General features: G+C 50.4%; 8 protein-coding genes across 8 annotated transcripts; 6 read left to right on the forward strand and 2 right to left on the reverse strand.

The window, feature by feature from the left end:
- Nucleotides 1-103: 103 nt before the first annotated feature.
- CPAR01_15977 (uncharacterized protein) lies at nt 104-1,075 on the reverse strand (the record flags this gene model as incomplete). The annotated part of the gene is made up of 1 exon (XM_060500222.1): nt 104-1,075. One exon carries the CDS (start codon nt 1,073-1,075, stop codon nt 104-106), a length of 972 nt encoding a protein of 323 aa, XP_060341039.1.
- A 565-nt stretch (nt 1,076-1,640) lies between these two features.
- CPAR01_15978 (HpcH/HpaI aldolase) lies at nt 1,641-2,462 on the forward strand (the record flags this gene model as incomplete). Its single annotated transcript, XM_060500223.1, has 1 exon — nt 1,641-2,462. The coding sequence occupies one exon, from the start codon at nt 1,641-1,643 to the stop codon at nt 2,460-2,462; it is 822 nt and encodes a 273-aa protein (XP_060341040.1).
- Nucleotides 2,463-3,487: 1,025 nt separating this feature from the next.
- On the forward strand, nt 3,488-5,160 carry CPAR01_15979 (uncharacterized protein; the record flags this gene model as incomplete). The annotated part of the gene is made up of 3 exons (XM_060500224.1): nt 3,488-4,167; nt 4,227-4,287; nt 4,351-5,160. 3 exons carry the CDS (start codon nt 3,488-3,490, stop codon nt 5,158-5,160), a joined length of 1,551 nt encoding a protein of 516 aa, XP_060341041.1.
- Nucleotides 5,161-5,880: 720 nt separating this feature from the next.
- On the forward strand, nt 5,881-7,622 carry CPAR01_15980 (major facilitator superfamily transporter; the record flags this gene model as incomplete). The annotated part of the gene is made up of 4 exons (XM_060500225.1): nt 5,881-6,092; nt 6,174-6,960; nt 7,027-7,275; nt 7,332-7,622. 4 exons carry the CDS (start codon nt 5,881-5,883, stop codon nt 7,620-7,622), a joined length of 1,539 nt encoding a protein of 512 aa, XP_060341042.1.
- Nucleotides 7,623-11,089: 3,467 nt separating this feature from the next.
- On the forward strand, nt 11,090-12,951 carry CPAR01_15981 (uncharacterized protein; the record flags this gene model as incomplete). The annotated part of the gene is made up of 3 exons (XM_060500226.1): nt 11,090-11,609; nt 11,671-12,692; nt 12,745-12,951. 3 exons carry the CDS (start codon nt 11,090-11,092, stop codon nt 12,949-12,951), a joined length of 1,749 nt encoding a protein of 582 aa, XP_060341043.1.
- A 472-nt stretch (nt 12,952-13,423) lies between these two features.
- On the reverse strand, nt 13,424-14,614 carry CPAR01_15982 (uncharacterized protein; the record flags this gene model as incomplete). The annotated part of the gene is made up of 2 exons (XM_060500227.1): nt 13,424-14,239; nt 14,423-14,614. The coding sequence occupies 2 exons, from the start codon at nt 14,612-14,614 to the stop codon at nt 13,424-13,426; spliced, it is 1,008 nt and encodes a 335-aa protein (XP_060341044.1).
- Nucleotides 14,615-15,704: 1,090 nt separating this feature from the next.
- On the forward strand, nt 15,705-18,865 carry CPAR01_15983 (uncharacterized protein; the record flags this gene model as incomplete). Its single annotated transcript, XM_060500228.1, has 2 exons — nt 15,705-16,120; nt 16,171-18,865. 2 exons carry the CDS (start codon nt 15,705-15,707, stop codon nt 18,863-18,865), a joined length of 3,111 nt encoding a protein of 1,036 aa, XP_060341045.1.
- Nucleotides 18,866-20,332: 1,467 nt separating this feature from the next.
- CPAR01_15984 (uncharacterized protein) lies at nt 20,333-20,602 on the forward strand (the record flags this gene model as incomplete). Its single annotated transcript, XM_060500229.1, has 2 exons — nt 20,333-20,401; nt 20,471-20,602. The coding sequence occupies 2 exons, from the start codon at nt 20,333-20,335 to the stop codon at nt 20,600-20,602; spliced, it is 201 nt and encodes a 66-aa protein (XP_060341046.1).
- Nucleotides 20,603-20,899: the final 297 nt, after the last annotated feature.

Genomic DNA, 20,899 nt, shown 5'->3' on the forward strand with positions numbered 1-20,899 from the left:
TATATTGTAATCAGGCTCTGAACGTATTGGCTGCCGACTAACCAAGATGTCAAGCCTAGTAGGAATGAAAGAACCTCAAGTTTGATTCAGCGCAGCTCCCCATCTACGCCCTACTCCTCGCGTATTCAAACAGCTTAGTAGCTGCTGCCATGCCCGTTTGGACTTGAGTCTCTCTCGTCGCTGCCCCAATGTGCGGCGTACTAACCGCACCAACGTCCCACAACGATCCGTATTTCTCCCTGCTAGGGGGTTCCTCCTCGTGACAGTCTAGACCAGCGCCCCAGATGAGGCCTTCTGACAAGGCTTGCTCCAATTCACACTCGTTGATGATGCCTCCTCGAGCTGTGTTGATGACTATGGCCGTTCTCTTCATGATTTTGAACTGCTTGTACCCCATGAGATCTCTAGTGGTGGATGTCAACGGCATATGGACCGTCACCACGTCGGAAACTGATAACAGATCCGATACCGTCTGGGCTCGGCGATGAGGAATATCAGACCAGGCGTCGTGAGGCAAATAAGGGTCGTAAGCCACAACGTCAGCTTCGAACGCTCCGCGGAAAATCTGGGCGACAGCCTTTCCAATGTTGCCCATGCCGAGTACGCCAATCGTCTTTCGGTGCAAAATGATACCCGAGCACTTCTCCTTGGGTACAAGAATACCAGAAGTTTGTTTCCGTGTAATGCTTCCCACTTGTCTTGCTACGGCTGTCGTCAAAGTCAGAACAAGTTCGGCCACAGCTCGCGCATTGACGCCGGGTGTGTTGAAGATTTTGATGCCACGTCTAGAGCAGGCCTCAGCATCGATCTTGTCAATTCCGACACCCTGCTTCCCTATTGCAAGGAGATGCGGGCAAGCAGCGATATCCTCAGCTGTGAGACGCGAGTTCCGCACAAGAAGAAAACGAGCGTTTTCCTTCCAGTTGGCATGTTCGGATTGTCCAGGTAGGATTGCGTTGAAGTTTTGTTTGCAGAAGTCGATGATCTCAGGCTGAAATGAATCCAAGACATACACGGTTGGCTTAGTACCGAGAAGAACGCTTTCAGATTGATCAGATACGAGCCCTGGAGTCATGTTGACAGATTTATTGATCGTAGTGAGAAACAACAGTCGGCGGTGATTGAAGATGAGTTTGTGACGTTCTCGATTCGTGATCTTGGAGCATCGTCTGAAGTTCGTTGTATATGGAAATGTAGGAACATTTGGAGGACTGCGATTTGATTCATAAAATACACAACAGGATATCGGAGTCAATGACCACACGGTGGCAACAAAGATCAGTCACCATACATGCCCTGTACACCCATCCGGAGGTGGTCCGATACCTTCGGACGGCCCCCGTTGCCTCCATATGTCGGCTGCAATCTTATGGAGGAACAACACTATAGACACTTGCCATACGACCGGCCAAGAGTTTCGGTAATGATTGTATTTGAACATGGGATCGGAGGGCCGAAAAGCTTGCGGAAGCGCCGAAGAGGTTATGGAAATCCTCGGCATGACTCCGGGCATCCGTCCACGAACAAGAACTGGAAAGCCATATAACAATACCTTTGTTACATGTGCTCCAAGAATTCTTTCACACTGCAAATCAATCAATCATAGTCCTCAACACTCAACATTCCCACTCCCAACCGAAATGGCCGTTTCTATTCCCCACTCATTCAAGGAGAAACTCCTCCGCGATGAGGTTGCATCGACTCTGAGCGTCAAACTAGTCAAGTCGGTAGAACTTCCCATGATGGCTAAGACAGCAGGATTCGACGGGATCCTCGTCGATATGGAGCATTCTTCATTCGATCTCGAGACGACCTCTCAACTGTGCATTGCCGCGCTGTACGCCGGGATCTCGCCAATAGTACGAGCGCCCAGCAAGGACCCCTTTTTTGTCTCAAGGATCCTAGACGGTGGTGCCCTTGGTGTTATTGTGCCGCATATTCGCAGTGTGCAAGACGCACGAGACGTTGTTGCGGCTGCCAAGTTCCAACCTATCGGCACACGATCATCAACCAACGGACTGCCTCATTATCAGTTCCGTACGATTCCTGCCAAGGTCTCCAATCCCATCACAAATGACGCTACTTTGGTTATACCAATGATCGAGACTCTTGAGGCACTACAGCTAGTCGACGAGATTGCAGCAGTTGAAGGAGTGGACTCTCTACTCATCGGTACCAACGATCTGACGGCTGAGATGGGTATCCCTGGCGACTACGAAAACCCTAGGCTCACAGAAGCCTATGAGCGGACGATCGCTGCCTGCAATAAGCACGGAAAGTGGGTTGGCGTGGGAGGTCTTCACTCACGTATGGATCTTGTGGAAAAGTTTTGTCAAATGGGTGCGCGCTGGGTCATGGCTGCAACGGATGGCCCCTTGCTTATTGCCGGTGCCGCGAAGAGAGCGGCGGAGATGTCTAGCCTCAGTATCAGGGCAACTGCCCATACAAATGGCAAATCATAGATCCCATCACAACCAGTATCTCTCTTACGAGATGAGATACTGCCTTTTGGCAAACATAAAATATACGTGGAATTGAGGGTAGATCTCCTACTTGTCACGTTGTATCTTGAAACCCTGACCGTCACTTATTGATGCTTCGAATCTGGCAATAACTGATCAGATCGCATGGTAGCCTCTTTATTAACCCTGGTGACTCTAACTGTGGTCCATCTCTATGAGATGTGGGGGTGGCCCAATCAGATCCTCCACAGTCTTCCCCACGGAGGCTTGGGGGTCAAACCCCGCAACGTCGGCAAACAGTCGGAGGTGCGAGAGACTCTGAGCCTGCAGCTTCCACCTCACATATCATGCCAACTCGAAGACGGCCATTTGTTCCCAACCGCCCACTTCCACTACCTGGCTCATTGCGGACTTTGAACCATTTAATATGAGAAAATAGGTAGTGGGGCTATGAGTTCGACTTCGTCTGCAGGTGCGCAGGAGGCTCCGAACTTAAGGGGGACACCTGAGCCGCCCTTAACATCCACGGTAACTCGCCCACAAGCTTGCGAAAGATGTTGGAAGAGGAAACAAAAAGTTAGAATCCCGATGTTCAGATGCCATACAAATCAGTATTAGCTGACAGCCATCAGTGCGACCGACGTCTGCCGGCATGCACCTCGTGCAGTGGGTTAGGGGCCGAGTGTATTCCACGGAACCAAGATTTCAACACAGTATCTGAGCTCTCTCACACTTCAGTCATTGGGTAATAATATAACCTAGTCTTCTGCCCGATGATACGCTTGCTGATAAGTCTAAGTTACGTGTCGTCATTGAAAAGACGGATCGCCAATCTGGAAGAACAATCGCTTCATCGAAAACGGTCGCGTACGCACAGCGGTCACGCTGAATCATGTCATGGCTCTTCTCCAATGGATGACAGTCTTGAGACACCTCGTGATGCTATCTCGATAACCTCAAGCCGTGCGCTCGACACTGTCAACACTAATAGACATGGCACCGAAGATTCTTCTGTGAGAGCCACGATGGGGGCAATCGGCTTCTTATCACGAAATGCAATGGCTGAGCCCCGAGATAATTCCGATGATCTTCCCTGGAAGTTTTCTTTAGCAGAGGTGATCTCCGGGGCCTTGGCTATTGATGGACGCGACCCATCCACAGCTATGCCGGCGCCTCAAACTCCTGAGATGAACAGTCGCCTCAGTTCAGAGAGCCGGGATCTAACGCTTGAGCATGTCCGGAAATTCCTGGAATGGCCAATCATTATGCCATATATCGACGAGGATATTTTTCTCCGGCAATGTGAGGGTGTTATGGCATGTAGAACTGACTGCCATGCTGCACAGAGCCCTCCGCCATTACATGTTTTCAATCTTCACATGGCTTGCGCTATTGGAATTTCGGTCTCTCCGACTTCTACTCACCTTTCATTTCTTAACGCAAGCCTTCACTCTGCCGCCCTCAGCGAACTTCCTTCCATCTTGCGCACCGAATCGACTCTTGAGCACATACACTGCATGATCATGCTTACGATCTACTCTCTTTATAACTCCTCCGGTGGCTCTGCCTGGCATTTATTGGGTCTGGCTATGAAGACATGTATCTCGCTCGGCCTGCACCGAGAGCCAGACGTGAACTCGAGCATTGGGCTACCTGAAGCTGGCAGACGGCGATGGTTGTTTTGGGCCGTGTACTCCTTTGACCGGTATGCCATAATTGTGTTCGTGATCAACTTAGAATCTCCAATACTGAACTCTGCCCTAGCATGCTCAGCCTTGTCATGGACCGCCCTTTGAGTATCCAGGATGATTACATTTCGGTACACGTAAGTTGAAGGCACCACATAGGCATTGAGTTCGTCGATCCCAAGTTGACATAAATGCTTCAGCTCCCAGCGGAAGACGATGGCCTATCCATTGCAACGGAGACGCCGCATCAAATATCGCAAACCATTCGCTATCTTGTACTCTACTCTCAACTGGTTTCAGGTATCCGGTCAGGAAGACGAGAGGACATTCTACTTACCTACAGTAATATCGTTCATTGGAGAGATCTACCTCCCAACGTTGATCGTCAATCGCCTTCTGCTCCGCATCTTCTGTATCTTTTTGAACAGCTATCTTGTCGGGCATTGATTCATCTTGCATCTTTGACGCCTCAAACAATCGTGCGAAATGAATTTTGGCTAGGAAACAACCAAGATCTTGAGACTGATACCATTAACACATCATATCAGTTTATCAACCGATCTTACGATCTGTTTATTAAGGGAAGTTTTGTTTGCAGCTTCATTGATGCATATGACATCTTTCAAGCTGCGGTCGCTTTTGCATGCCTCACCCGTCGAAGAAGTCAAAATGACTTTGCCGCGCGTCGACTCGCCCAAGTGTCAGAAGTCATTAGCAAAGCCTCGACGCTTGTGACGATCGCCGCATCACGATTTCCTGCACTTGCAGCATTTCAACAGGTCTTACTTAGTCTTTCCACCAGAAATATGGAAACTGATGAAACAACATCTAATGTGAGACCGTTTCGATGTTTTTCGGTTCTCTGCAAATGTGGTTTGGCTAACCTTTTCAAAGACCGTCTCGTGGAACCATTTGCCAGATATAATTCCACGTCGATCTCAGCAACTCATTCGATTTACCTTCACGTAGAGGATTACAGGTCGCTACATGAGTTGCGTGTTAAGGCTTAGTTAAGCAGAGAGGGGGGGGGGGGCCGCAACACTGTGGATTATACTTCTCGGAAGTATCCCTAAACCTCGTCTACTGCTGCTCCACTAAGTCTGCATAGATGTTTGTAGTAAATCACGTATAACTATGGACAGAGTCGGATACAGCGGGATGACACATGAGCGTAGTGCACTGCACAATGATTTACTTCGTTACGCGTGATATATTATAATTGACTAGTCATTTCAGCCGGGGTGCCTGATCAGTAGGATGTGGTGGATAATTGTATGAAACAGCTACGGTAGTACGCCTCAGCCTAGAAGTCAGCGCGGGGATTCCCGTCAGTGAAGTAAAATAGTCGAGCAATCGCTGTCACTAGTCTAGGCACAATTCCTACCCCGAAGAACTTGGCCGGTTGCAAGATCTGATGCCGACCGGACCCAGTCCGGGGAAGGTCGTCAATCATCGGACACGCTCCGGTAGTGGCAGAGAGTGGACTAACCCCAGACAGCCCGCAACACATCCACGATCAATTCGCGGGGAAACTGGGCTCCAATGTGGGGAATTTGAACGCTTGTTTGGCTATGAAATTGTTGTTGCAAAATGCTGTTTCTCAATTGAGCAATACCCCAAAGCCATTCTGTCGCAAGAGTACAAAAGATGTGGAATCTTCTCGTCCGATACCATTTCTGAACTCTTCTTATCGCGCGCTATTCTTCTGGATTAGACAGTCTACAACTACCATGGCAACTCCTCCCCGCTCTAAAAGCGGCTCAGTCGATGTCAAAGTCGGCATTGAGTGGGAAGAAAACGCTCCTACCCGCGACCCTCTACTGGAGCCATACGACCTCATAAGAGACAAAAGCCCGGAGGAGCTCAAAGCACTCGATAGAGCTGTTCGCAAACGTCTCGATTGGAAGTTTCTCCCAATGGTGTGTGCCATGCTTATGATGAAGTGAGTCTCGAACTCCCCCACTTGGTTCTCTTATGTTCGGCCAATGATGTACCCCTTCAGTTGTTGACTCTCTATGTTCAGTTATCTAGACCGCATCAACGTCTCGAACGCACGACTTGCCGGCATGCAAGATGACTTGCACATGTCAGATACGATGTGGTCTGCCGGTATCTCGCTTTTCTATGTGGGATACATCATTTCACAGGTTCCCGCAAATGTCATCATCGCGAAGGGAAAGCCACGAATCTTGCTTCCGTGCTGTATGCTTGGGTGGTCCATTACCACTTTATGTATGCCTGCTGTCACTGCTGGTTGGGGTTTTCTCCTGTGTCGCTTTGTAGTAGGCCTGACTGAAGGCCCTTTCGTGCCAGCGGTGTCTTTGTTGACGTCGTCTTGGTACACGAAGCATGAGTCTCCGCTCCGCATGGGTATTTGGCACGCCGGAAACACAATATCGCAGGCTATTTCTGGCCTTCTGGCTGCTGGAGTCCTCCGCAATATGAATGGCATAGCCGGGCTATCAGCATGGCAGTGGTTTTTGCTTCTCGAGGGTCAGTTTATGGATATATGGCGAGACTCTCCTTTCACTAATACAGCTGTAGGTATCGTCAGCATCATTATTGGTCTGGCAAGCTTTTGGTTCATTCCCAACTTTCCCGAGTCGACTGGCACCTATTTCCTGACTGCCGAAGAGTCGCAAATGGCTCAGTACCGGCAAACTGTGTCGGCCGGCGGTCGCACTGAAGACGATGAGGGCGACTACTGGGGTGGAGTTTGGATGGCATTCAAAGACCCATTCACATACCTTTTCTCTGCTATTCATTTCTGCCTTATAATCGCGCAGTCTTACAAAGACTTCTTTCCATCGGTCAGTCAAAACCACGTCAGCTCCCACCACAGGTCGAACTTCATTACTTACGTCAGACTTCTCTAGATCCTCGCTACTCTCGGATTCGGCGCTACCGAGACGTACCTCATTCAAGCCCCACCTCCGATTATTGCTTTTCTTGTAACTTTGGCAGTTTCCTGGTCGTCCGGTCGAATGCTTGAACATGGCTACCACATTATCGTGCCGATGCTGTTTACACTGGCTGGGTGCGTTGTGATGATCACAACACTCAACGTTGGTGCCAGATATTTCTCGATGATTTTGCTGGTCACCGGACCATTCCTCGGCCTCAATGTACGTTCATGGGATTTCTTTCTTTCTCGAAGAATCTCCATTATTGACTGGAACAGCTGCAAATTTCTTGGGAGACAACTGTCGTACCTCGACCACGAACGAAAAGAGCCGCTCTTATTGCAATCGCCAACAGTGTATCTTCTGTCTCTCACTGGTTTACGCCTTACTTCTTTCTGAGAAACCAGGAACCATACTATCAGACGGGAGGCGGTGCTATCATTACCGGATGTGGGTTGACAGTGATTTTCGTTCTCATCACCAAATGGTACTGCTGGAAGAAGAACAAAGATTTGGACGAGCAAGACAGGATTTCTGGAGAAACAAGTGAGTGGAGATATGCATCTTGAGTGTCTTCCCTTGCTTCAGACTGCAAGAGCATTATTGATGAGCTTGCGTTTCTGTGCGACATATCTAGCTTGGAAATCTAGCTTCAGCCTCTATCAACTTATTCGTAAATCTGTGTGATGAATGATCGAAGTAGAAAGCCTCTCTTGAAACGATCATTTAGCTTCATTGCACTATTGACCAGCCGTTTAGTGAACCGCTTTCGGCAAGCAACTGTTCACGCAGAGAAATCTTGACTTCTTGAGGCTGGCGAGAGACTTGACGGCGAAGGGAATTGCGTAGTCTACAGCAAATCCATGAGTCGACGGCTGAACACTCATTGGCAATTGAAGGGCTGTTCATATTTCCGGTCTACAATTTCGCTCTGAAACTCGGCGTCCAGAAAGATCAAACCCTCTGATAGCTAAGTATCTCGTCCAGCAAAAAGAGACTGGCCGTGGCTGTCAGGAAGGAGATGAAAGCTATATTCAGGATTGATTCCAAGCGTCGAAATCGAACGCCGTTGATGGGGTGCATGGAAGAACCAGATCCTGGAATCCACACCCTGCTCCTTTAGACCCTGGTGTATACACAATAGTAAAACAGCGATTGCAGCGTAGAACTCGCCCAGCCGACGAACGGATGCAGTTGGCTTGAAGATAAGCGGATCCTTTGGTTTGGGGGAATGTCTGTGTCTCTGAAGTCAAAATCACTACATGCCTTGATGTCTTCGGAATGGACGAAAGTGAAGCTGTTTGCGGGAAGCTACTTCTCTTGAGGTAGTTCAAGTGGCTCTTCCGATAACAATACGAAGTCTCACAACTACGACCATGAGCCGCCTTTTCGATCGATTACTTACTTGGTGAGGCGGCTCGGCAGAAGGCAGGCCATGTTTAAGAAGTCAAAGCGACGATAATTGTGGCAACTTGAACAGGCTTCATTGACATCATAAGCTACCCAGACTAATACTGATATTAAGGGAACAGACTGATAGCTATCCCTCAGTATTGTGTACGAATACAGTGTCCATCTAGCATTCCTTGACTTGCAGAATGCTTGCATAGCGCCGGCTTTACTTCTGGGCCTACCTGTAGTGCCACACATCTTAGCCCATTCTCCTCGGGCTCACAACGGCGGCAAGCTCGACAAGGTGCGCCAAGATCGGCAGGACTAGCCCTCTAGTCTGACTCGTGAAGCCACAACGGCGACCGATCAACAACATCATTGTCAGTATACCATTGACGTGTCAAGAAATCTCGCAGTCCGGCGGAAAACGATAAGATAGCAACTCCTTATCTTTGACAAAGGAAAGTCCATACCGCCGGTAACGCACATGCATAGATGAAGTGTAACGATCGAACGGCTGAACCGGCCTGATGGTCAAAGTTATCTTTCGGACTTACGGGACACCCTTGCAGGGGTCAAAGGCCAATGAGACATGATTGGAATGATCCACAGGTTGCTGATGTGACCCGGCCATGCTTGCTCCATTCCATTTCGCGGGGGTTCGAATGGTCTGTGAGGGGAAAAGATGGGATTTTCTGTGGGTTGCATGAATGCCGGGCGAACTCGGGCAGACTTTTAAAGAACAACAGTGAACCAACTCCAGAGAGGAGGTCTAATTAAGTAAAGGCCGATGAGCAGCAAAACATAAATCGTGTTTTGAATCGACGAGATGGCAGTTGGTTCGACAACTTTAATGATCCATCGGAGTTTAGAGAACTTCTAGAATGTGTCATGGTCGCTCAGATTGGAACCCTTGTCTTGAGCGCTACAATCAAGTTTTTCAGGCATTGTTTCCTTGATATTTGCAATCTTGCCAATTTTTCTTTTGCCCCCCACATGAAGCCTAGGAGAGCCCTGTCGCAACGCTAAAAAGGGATGAACGAATTTTCGTGACAATCTGTAACAGGACGAGTGTCGTATCGGCCTTGCTAAGCCGGTCTACGAGCTAGAAGGCCGAACTTTGGACTAGCACCAGTCGGAAGCCGTTTCTCTTCCTCTTCGCCTGCCTTAGTGCGCTGCTCGCCGACTTGGCATCGCGCGATCGGTGCGGCGGCTGCGGCCTGGCATACTCCCCTGCCGCCTCACGGAGCGCCAAGCCGGCCAGATATTTCTTGTCATCAGCCAAGAATGCGGCTTCCCACCCGGACCGGGACATGTAGCTGGCGGGAGCTAGGAACAAGCCACCAAGCGGTCAGGCACGACGATGGCGATCTGCTCGTCCCGAAGGAGAAATGTTCCCAGCACGTGGTGATGTGTCAGACCACGTTCTCTGTAAAGTAATAGATACAGCAAGGCCGGGGGGATGCTAGGTCTTGTCCATGGGTATTTGGGAAAAGATTATTAACATGAGAAAAACCAGAGAGAGAAGAAACATGCGTCGTTACCGGGCGGCTATCATCGCCGAGCACCACCGAAAACTTCTTGCTCGCAAGCGACACGAGTCTGACTGTCCATGTGCCGCTTCTAGATTTTTCCCCCTAGGGTTGACGTCAGCCCACATCTCCAAGGTCCCAGAAAAACTTCCCCAATCCAATCCCCAGAGTGAGAAATTTTAACATGTTGGTGACTCTGGAGTCTGCTTTCTCCACGCGGAGACTCCGTACGTTTCCGTCGTCGTCACGAGAACGAACGGTGCGGGCTTCGGATTGTCACCGAGTAGATCCAGAACGCGGTACCGGGAGAATTTTCGGTCAAACCACCCATCCTTCGGGCGGGTCTCGCACAAACGCTATCCTGCGCGGATGTGGAGTCGCGAGTCAGATGGGAAGAAGAACGGTCGTCGCGGCCTGATCTCCGCGAGTCCTTTGGCCTGCTTTTTTGCCTGCCAGAAATGGGGGCCAGAACAGACAACTGGGACCCCGGGCTCCGCGTCGCCCCATGGTCACGCTCTGCAGATTGTGTATGAGGAAAGTCTGGAGCCCCAAGGGCAATAGAGCCCAGCGCCCGCAACAGCTGCCCTCCACCCTCCCTCCGGCCTCTCCCCCAGCCTGCTTAATGTTCTCCAAGTGCGTGTTCCGTGTTCCTGGGGTCTCTCCACTGGAGAAGAGGCCTGAAGTGCGGACAAGAGGTCGCTCCTACTTCGGCCGTTTCTCTCCAGGTCTCCACACTAACACCATACAAAAATTTCGGATGACGATGTTGGTGTCGAGGTTAGACAGATGGTCACGTCGAGAGTCGGGCGAGGAATCCACAATCCATCAATGCCGTCTTCGGGTTGGCTGCCTTGGAATATTGGCCGCTCTTATTGTTGATCTACTAGTGTGTCGCCGTGAGTAGTGGTAAGAAGTGTGAAGGGTGATTAAAAGCCCGGCTCGTCCCAGTCTCTGTTGTTAGTTGTCTTTCCTTGGCAGGTGTCTTTTTCCCTCCGGACCATCAGAGCCGCATTTCTTAGCATCAGCCTTAATCAGATCTACTATTACCCTTTTGGGCCAATCTCTGTTTAGACGAGGTCTTGGCTCGCGGCTGCGCGGAAACCCCCAACAACATGCACGGAGTCAATCTTGCCCCGAAGATTTCGGGCAAACACAACCCGGACAGTCAAAATGAGGCTCACGTCGAGAACCTCGCCAACGCCCTTCCTGGTGTAAACGAGAAAGATGCTGCCGCCATCGCTGCGGCTGGTGGTTGGGAAGTCGATGCCTTCATCGACAGCATGGAGCGGGAGTTGGAGGCTGCTGGTGGTTTGAAGAAGGGCTTTTTCCAACTGGAGTTCACCAACACCAAGTACTTCACCTGGCTCATTGTAGCCTTCGCCTCAATGGGTGGCCTTCTCTCCGGTCTCGATCAGTCTCTCATCTCTGGTGCCAACCTCTTCCTCCCCGGTGACCTTGGTCTTACGACCCGCCAAAACTCTCTCGTCAACTCTGCCATGCCTCTTGGTGCCGTCGGTGGTGCCATCATCCTCAGTCCCTCAAACGAATACCTCGGCCGAAAGATGTCCATCATCATTTCTTGCATCCTTTACACTATTGGTGGCGCACTTTGCGCCGGCGCACAGAACTTTGGTGAGTCAATTGACATATCATTTCACTTCTGCATGCCGGGCCTGGCTAACTTATCCTAAAGGCATGATCGTTTCTGCCCGTGTTATCCTTGGCATGGGTGTCGGTCTCGAGGGTGGTACCGTCCCTGTCTACGTCGCCGAGACCGCTGAACGCCGCATCCGTGGTAACGTCGTCTCCCTATACCAGCTCAACATCGCTCTCGGCGAAGTTCTTGGCTACGCCGTCGCCGCCATCTTCATCCACGTGCCCGGCAACTGGCGCTGGATTCTCGGATCATCCCTTCTCTTCTCCACCATCATGTTTGCCGGCATGCTCTTCCTGCCTGAGTCCCCTCGTTACCTGATGCACAAGGGCAAGACGCTCGAAGCCTACAAGGTGTGGAAGCGTATCCGTGGCACTTCTACTCCTGAGGCCAGAGAAGAGTTCTTCGTCATGAAGGTCTCCGTCGTCGATGAGAAGCAGCAGGTTTCCGAGGGTGCCAAGAACAAGCGCTTCCCCTGGATGGATTTCATCACCGTCCCCCGCGCCCGCCGTGCTTTGGTCTACGCCAACATCATGATTCTTCTTGGCCAGCTTACTGGTGTCAATGCCATCATGTACTACATGTCCATCCTCATGCAGCAGATTGGTTTCAACGACGAGAAGGCTACCTACATGTCTCTTGTCGGTGGTGGCTCTCTGCTCATCGGTACCATCCCCGCCTGCTTCTACATGGAGAAGTTCGGGCGTCGCTTCTGGGCCAACACTATGCTTCCCGGTTTCTTCGTGGGCTTGGTGATCATTGGCGCCAGCTATCAGATTCCTACTGATACCAATACCACCGGTGCCGTTGCCTGCTACCTCATCGGTTTGGCCCTGTACATGGGCTTCTTTGGCTGCTACGCTTGTCTCACTTGGGTTGTTCCTTCTGAGGTCTACCCCACCTACCTCAGATCCTACGGCATGACCACCTCGTCTGGTCTGCTTTTCCTGTCTTCCTTCATTGTCACCTACAACTTCTCTGCCATGCAGGAGGCCATGACCCGTACTGGTCTCACTCTCGGATTCTATGGAGGCATTGCCATCTTGGGATGGTTCTACCAGGTAAATACTTTCATTTCCATGTGATATCATAACCCAGACTGACAATCCATAGATGATCTTCATGCCCGAGACCAAGGACAAGACACTCGAGGATATTGATCGTCTTTTCGAGAAGCCGACCAGCGAGATCGTCGCCATGAACATGAGAAACAATGCCCAAGCTTTCGGCAACTTCTTCATGGGTCGCTGGGGCAGCAAGGCGCAACAGCCCACTCGCGAACTCGAGGTTGAGGAGAAGGGCAAGGATATTGCCGCCTAAGCTCTTCCAATGTATTTTATGTATAATGAATTGGCTGCGGCCGAGATAGATACCCTGATACTTTATAATCCAAGTGTTTGAGACCTTGACCGACAGTGCCAGTAATTCTTCTGAGAGTGCAGATACCGACCCAATATTGCCTCAGGCTCCTCAACTGGACTACACGTAATTCCGCCTATTCGCTAGGCCGGGTCCGGACCCGACGTCGCTCCACTACTATGCAGGTCGGGTCTGCGACCCTGGAATTCATTGTGACATGCCGAAGCTTGTTAGCCAAATTTCATTTCGAGCAATGTTTCACCATATGCTTAGACGAGTAAGGCGTTATCAATACACGTCTCATGGCGTTGATATTATGCATTTTGAGATGGTAGAGCTAGGTCAAACACAAGGACTAATCCCTATGTCTCTTCCCCTTGAACCTGAGTTGTCCGAGTAAGAGCCTCAGAGCAAGAATCAAAAATCGCGTGTTTCAGACGAAGGGCTTCCATTGTTCCTCGCACCACTCCCAGAACTTCGTCGTATAACCAAGGCCCCCTTCCGCCTCCGGCTTCAAGGCCTTCACGATGTCCTTCCTCGGAATATCTTCGTCGATGCGAATGCGGCCCCAGGGGATAACGTACGCGCCATTATTATCAAGCGAGATATCGGGGGATAGGCCTGCGTACAGCTCAGTGTACGCACCAAATTTTGTCTCGTACAGGAAGGGAGTGATAAAGAGCATTGAAAACGCCGGGACCCCGTCATAGGCGCCAGCTTTCAAGTTACCAGGGTTCTGAACAACGCTGACAATATTGTCAGAACCATAACGAGAGGCCATCTCGCGGCCGAGAAGCCAGTTACCAAACTTGGAGACGGCATAGTTCAGCGCGCGATCAGGCGTACCCTCTACGAGATGGTCAAAGTCGATGCCATTGTCGCCAGTCGACAGTTCCGCCATGAAACTCGCAGTCCAAACAACACGCACCGAGCTTTTTGGAGCGTCTCCCGCGGCTGCTCGGAGTCGGGGAAGGAGGAGGTGGGTAAACAGTTGCGCAGCAATGCAGTGCATGCCAACCATTGGCTCGAATCCTTGCTTCGTTTTGGCGCCTTCTTCAATCCTATAAGCGCCTGAACCAGCATTGTTCCAGAGAACATGGAGCTTTGGCTCTTGTTGCGCAAAGATGGCGGCGGCTGCTTTGACGCTGTCCAGATCGTTCAGATCAAAGGGAAGGAAGACTATGGTACCGGGGGTTTCGGGTGCTGGTGTGGCGGTTGTGATGGTCTCTATCGCTTTCTCGGCACGTTCCTATATCAGTGGTAGGTCTGGTCAGTCTTCGAACGGTTACAAAACTCATACATCCGCCTTAATCGCAAAAGAATAGTTGAAGAGACTCGAGGTAAGATGGCACGCAGGTCTCACGGAAGTTGGCAATTATCCGAAGCTCAGAGATCTATCATATTGCCATTATGATGAGAGTATGAGACTCACCTTGGATCGCGATGCCATGTATATTCTAGCCCCAGTTGCATATAGAATCTTGACAAGCTCAAACCCGATACCGTGGTTGGCGCCTGTGACGATGAACACTTTCCCTTTCTGAGATGGGACGTGTTGCTCGATGTAGGTTGGCTGTGGAGGAAACCACTGAGAGAGCAGATTGCGCATTCCGGCAAGAGACATGATCGCTGATTTTCGCTATATCAGTCTGATATCTCACAGCTCAATAATGTTCCAGTTGTACACAGCGGATATGAAGTTGTGATGGTCGAATATCGTCCTACTGCTCTGGAAACTCCACTGACAAGAATGAGGGACCAGCTTGTATTTATGCAATCGAGGTCCGAAAGCCCGCTCCTCGGCTGACGGCTTGAAACAGGCTAGGTGACAAAAGTACTTTCATGATGGCTACGTTGGTGTTACCAAGCTGAGTGGCCGATTTCTCTTTATTGCGCAAGCGATACGGCCCTGAGGCACAGCAGGCGGAGGACACCCACTCTCTGTCAGACGGAATCTCACAAATTAAGGTGCTTATCACTGCACCTCCCGGCTACTTGAGTTGTCATGCTTACCAGCCAACAATCCATTTCTTCTCATTATTGGACAGTTTTACGAATGACTAATAATATTAAAGGGGACTTTGACGATCACCCCTGTAAGCCCGCCAGGGTTTGGACGGACATTTGACCAGAAACTAGACGTTTCCCACCACAGTGTTTGCTGTCAGACTTTTCTCAGCGCTAAGATCTTACTATGGTCCAGTGAATGGAGAATCGTCAACTGGAACGGCGCAAAGGGAAGTTTCGCTCCTTCGCACTTCATCCCTGTCATGGCTCCAAGTCCTCCTATGACCAAGTACTCTTTGTACTTCAGGTAATCGCATCATTCACATGTACGGACCTCAATTACGCTCTATGATGCCAAGCCCCGTGAGCGCCAAATACGGGTTGCAGTTTGGCCAGTTTCGCGTTATCAATCAGTCGTGAGGCAAAAGATTATGACCCCCACACGTGGGTAAGGTGAGTTTGCTACGCCTCTGTCCTGCAGGGAAGGGGCCATGAAAATACTACCTTAATATGTGTTCCTACGTACGTGCCTCCCAGTCGCTCTCTGGACGAGCCCAGTTTCTTATCAGTCATGACATTCAGGCAAGATTTTCTTCTTGACCTTTCTCACTTGACCCCGCACATGATGTCGTGTCAAGTATTCTACTAGGCAACATCTTTTTCACCACACATCTAACCACGAACGTGTTCTACCTCACGTCGCTGTCATGGATGCCATCATAACCCTCGATACCGTAGGCCTTATTGTGAATGCAACAAGATGCATTTCGGCGATTATCTCGGCGTCCCAATTTACTGAGAGCCGAAGTCGCAACAATGAAAATGTCGACTTGGGCACTGTCACAAGGTTGAAACTCGCTCTATCAGAGAAACAGATGCTCTCGGGGAGTGATTCCAGGCTTTTGGACACTTCACTTCCACTACAGGATATGTCTTCCTCTCGAGATGCTTGCATCACGCTTTTGGAGAACATGGAGTTCAACTTACGACGGGCTTCCAAGAGTATAACAGCCGAGCCAGACACGTGGGACTCCCTATTGCCTCAGCGGGATAACGCGTACTACGAGCGTGAAATTGATCGCCTCAACACTACGGTGACGCGCCAAGTCATTGGTCTACTCAAGTACGTAGTGCGAAGACCACATCATGATACTATCTGACTTCGTATCATAGCTCTCGTCTATCCCAATTAAGCCAATCCTTGAAAGTACTGGAGAGTCAGGGGCGGTATGCTCGACCAGAACAGGAATCTCAGGTTGACGTTATGTCGAGTGACCTGGAAGATCTGAGATCGCAAATGAATAGGCAGCTCACGGATTCACATGCAAGCTACTCGGAGGCCGACGTCAAACAGTTGAAGGTCTTGCTCACGAGACTGACCAAGTCAGAAGATGCTTTACTCGCCGACACGATTGTGTCGAGTCTGAATTACACCAGTCGACCTGCTCGCCTTGATTCTATCCCGAAAGCTCATCAGGATACATTCCAGTGGGCATTTGACTCTCGATTGTCAGATTGGTTTGTCTCCGGAGGTGGAACCTATTGGGTCTCAGGCAAGCCCGGATCTGGCAAGTCTACTTTCATGAAGTTCATTGCCAACCATCCTCGGACGAGAGTATTACTGGAACACTGGGCAGGCTCATCTAGCTCACTGGCTGTCGCGTCACATTGTTTTTGGATCGCGGGTACTCCGATCCAGAAATCATGGCAGGGGCTTCTCCAGTCTCTACTCTACGACTTGCTACATGGACACCCAGACGTTGTATCCATCGCCTCCCCACATCGATGGGCGGCAGCCAAGGCTGGAAGATGGCAGACCGCTGCTGAACCCTGGTCTGTGTTCGAGCTGGCTGCTGCGTTGCGATCGTTATCAACAGCTGATCACGTCCCTCTGAAGATATGTTTCTTCATTGACGGGCTTGATGAGTACGACAGCAATCATGCTGAACTCTGCCAAGTTCTTCTTGACATGGCTAAGTCTCCGCATATCAAGATGTGTTTGTCCAGCCGTCGGTGGCCTGTCTTTGAGAGGAGCTTTGGCGAAGAGGACCAAGAAAGCCTTGATATTCATGAGCTGACAAAGGACGATATTCGAAAGTTCGTGTATGATCAGCTGAGGTCTGATCCCCGCTGGAGTCTCGACATGTCTGCAAACGCTTCCTTGAAGCAGGCTGAGCTCGTCGATCGAATCGTGGCTCAAGCCGATGGTGTATTTCTCTGGGCTTTCTTTGTAACGCGATCTTTACAAGAAGGTCTTTCGAATGGCGAGAGGTTGGAAGATCTGGCGGCACGCTTCAGCCGACTACCCTCAGACTTGGATCATCTATTCCAGCATATGTTGGACAGCGTGAATCCTGCTGATCATCGCGTAATGGCGGGGATTCTTCTAGGCGCTATACATGCACTGGAGCCGCTTCATGTCGACATTTACTGGCAATTGGAAAGAGAACTAGAGGATGTCAGGTCTCCTTCTGGAGAGACGAAAGCACTCAACCCCGACCAAAATGTTGTTCTACGGAGAGAAAAGTCCAGTAACAGCATCAATGAGAAGACAAAGGGACTACTCAAGCTTGTTAACAACCGGGTCGAGTTTCTTCATAGGACCGTGAAGGACTTCGTCTCAACAAAAGACATCGGCGAGTACCTCCAGGGAAAGCTCCCGGCTGGCTATAATGGCTTCATCTCCATTGCTACTGCATATCTCGGATTCCTTAAGGCCACACGTCACGAAAATTCGCTTGTCGCAGGCATTATCAGGCAGGGGCGAGGGTTGAACAGCGGTCCATTCGTTGCGCATCTGAACCAAGCCCTGCTTTATGCGTCCGAAGCGTTGAAGCAGACAGAACAACCTGGTTCCAGCCAGAGTCGGCAGGTCGAAAAGCTCTTGGATGAGTACGAAGCAGCCATCGTTAACATGGCCAGGCTCGGTCAGCTGACTGTTAGAGGCGTTAACTCTGGCGGGTACGATCCGAGAATCCTGTTCCGCGAAGAGCTCCTCCGACATGATCTGGCACCTTACTTGGCAAAGAAGACTCGACAGATGCCGGATTTCTTCGATGTCTTCGATGAGTCGCCCTTGTACGCAGCCCTTATGCCCATGTCTCGCAGCAGTGGCGAAAGTCCTGCGCCTGCAATGCAAGTTCTCGAGATCATACTTCGCCGTGGAGAGGATCCAAACTCAACTCCGAGAGAACTGGGTATTATGGGCGATCTTGATGCACCATCGCCATGGGTTGCGTTCTCTCGCAGCACCATGTCTGTCTTCAACATGCTGTCAGGGCCGTGCATGTTCCCTGCAAAACGATGGAACGACTCCCTGAAGAATGCCACCTTTAGCCGCTTGCTGTCTCACGGCGCGGACCCCAACAAGCCTCTGCTGGACCGCCCAGGAGCACGCACCGTCTTCTCACACTTCTTGGATATCTCCTTGTCCAAGTTCCTGGACGAAGAATGTTTCGAAGACTATCCAAGAACTCTAGATGCATTTCTGCGAGCAGGCGCTAGTCTGGGTGTGCCCGAGCTGATCAGGCAGGTTGGGTCAACTGTAGAAGCTGCCTTTGGGAACTTAGCGAGAAGACACCCAGAAGAGTCGATTCTAGCGTCATTTTGCAACGAGCTGAAGGGCCTCACGGCAAGATTGGCAGCTGACCCGCCGAGAGCTACGTTTACCATGTCAGTATTGGAGAAGCTCATACAGCACTGCCGCGGCCGAGAAGAAGACCTGAGCGAGCTGAAGTCGGCTATACTCCAGGGCTGCCCCGCGCATGTCAGTGAACCCCTAGCCCAGATGATCGCTTCTGAGATAACTCGTCATCCCGGACGAGGATCTGAGCTGGAAAGGTTTCCAAAACGACTGAGGCGATCATAACATGCTGAAACTGTGAGCAAGTAGCTCGAGCCGAGACAGCGAGTGGGAAGTTTTTGTGTCTCATCTGTGTCGCGTGATCGAGGTTTGGAGAATCCGTTTTCCTGCTCTGTGGAATTAGTCTTTACTTACAATAGTTTGATCGCGCTGTTGATCTTAATTTGTGGCACCTCCAACTTCTTGACCAATGCAAGCTGTAGACGAGATGTCTTTAAAAATGCATGTTGGTTTCTCTTGTTTAATCACGAGTTCACTGATTACTGTCACTACTGAAACTTGCTGTTGCTTCAGTGCCACCTATCTTGGGTGAAACCATGACATGTCTTTGCTCAGTCTCGTCGCCTCCATAATAGCCAAAGTTCAGGCCATCAGAGCCTGAGCTACGGAGAGGGCCTGCTTCTCTGCTCAGGGAACACTGTATGTAGACTGGTCTCCTGTCTGGCACGCAGAGCTATAGGTACCCCCGACCGACCCTATTTGCCCTGCATTCTTCCAATAATTTTCCACCCACATTGCGACCGTCACACCTATTCAGATTCTGGGGGACAACAACGTGTTTCGAAAGTTAGTCTCAGCTTGTGGGGAGACCCCTATTACCACCGCCTGGGACTGCCCAGCTTTGCATTCCCCGCACAAGTCGCAAAGATCCTGGATCTATGCCTCCTTGGGACGCTCAGTCGGCGACCACACGCTATAAGCATCCTGGTTCAACGAGTCGCACCTCTGAAACTGCAATAGTAGTTCGGCTATACCGAGCAAATCTCAGCTGTCAAGTCCCAGCACAGGTGCCAATGCCAGGGCCCGGCCGCTGTCATCTAAAGTCCAAGAAGCTCGACAATCGAAGCTGAGAGACAGGGACTACTCGAGTGTGGAATTATATTGCGAGTTCCATTCTCGTGCTAAGTGAGTTTTTTAGAGCCATGTTAACGTCTGTGAACGCACAATTGGTTGTTCCTTCCACTGTGATCACTTCCCATCAGGCCAGTCTCACTGCGGCCTTGAGGCGTTTGACGCGTGACCCGTGCATTGCCAAACTCCGCAATTGCCTCAATTGCCCTACAAGAACAAAACTGAAAGATGAGTTCGTTAGCAGAGAGCAAAAGTAAGACGCATGGCATCGGTCATGGATCAGCTGAAGTCGCAGTTCATGTTTGGTGTCAAGAGGACGTGAGCGCAATAGGTCGACATTACATCCATAGGCATATTAAGCATAATAATAAGCCCGGACACCTGCGACGTTTCGAGTCACCAACGTCGATCACACATTGGAACAGAAGGTAAGCTGAAAGCCAAGCTTGATGCTCGCCGGTGGGAGTGGCTTGTATATTAAACTCGAGATTCGACACACATCATCGGTTGATCATCACTTCAGTTCGCGATCAAATCAGTACTCTCGCAGCCTTCTATTCAATTATCTGTTGCCGGTCGACTCAATTTTCAGTTCCTAATTTAACCGCCAAACTTTTCACAATGCAGTTCAGCATCTCCTCCGTTTGCATCGCTCTTTTCACCATGAGCACCCTCGTGGCCGCAGCACCCGTGAGTAGTATCCTAATTGCGACGAGAACCGTAAAGTCGATGTTTGTATCAAAGCTAACGCGAGCGTAGCAAAACAACGCCCGCGAGAAGTTCAAGCAAAACAGCTGCAAGAGCCAGGCGTGCAGAGATTCGGTTGATGCTGGATGCCCTCTCAACTTCATTAATTTCAGTCTCGGTGGCTGCGATGACCCCAGCTTCTAATCGGTCTCGGACGCCGGCTTTTTCGCAATGGAACAAGCCTGGGATACAAATCCTAGGTGTCACAGCGACTTAGAGCCATGTAGTAACTGAGGCATGACAAAGACATCTTCTCCCAACTTGATATCCATAGACTTGACCGCCTCTCAATACTGAGTTCTTTATTCAACGTTCATGGTGACCGATGTTTGGTCTTTTCAACCTGCCTGTAATATGTCTAAAGTCTCATCAAAATTACGATCAGCTGATGAAGATAATGGCTCTGAACATAACGAGGCGGCCTGGGACACCTAGGGTTGT

Source organism: Colletotrichum paranaense (assembly GCF_030867605.1).
Source record: "Colletotrichum paranaense strain IMI 384185 chromosome Unknown Scaffold_22.1, whole genome shotgun sequence".
NCBI classification, from domain to species: Eukaryota; Fungi; Ascomycota; class Sordariomycetes; order Glomerellales; family Glomerellaceae; genus Colletotrichum; species Colletotrichum paranaense.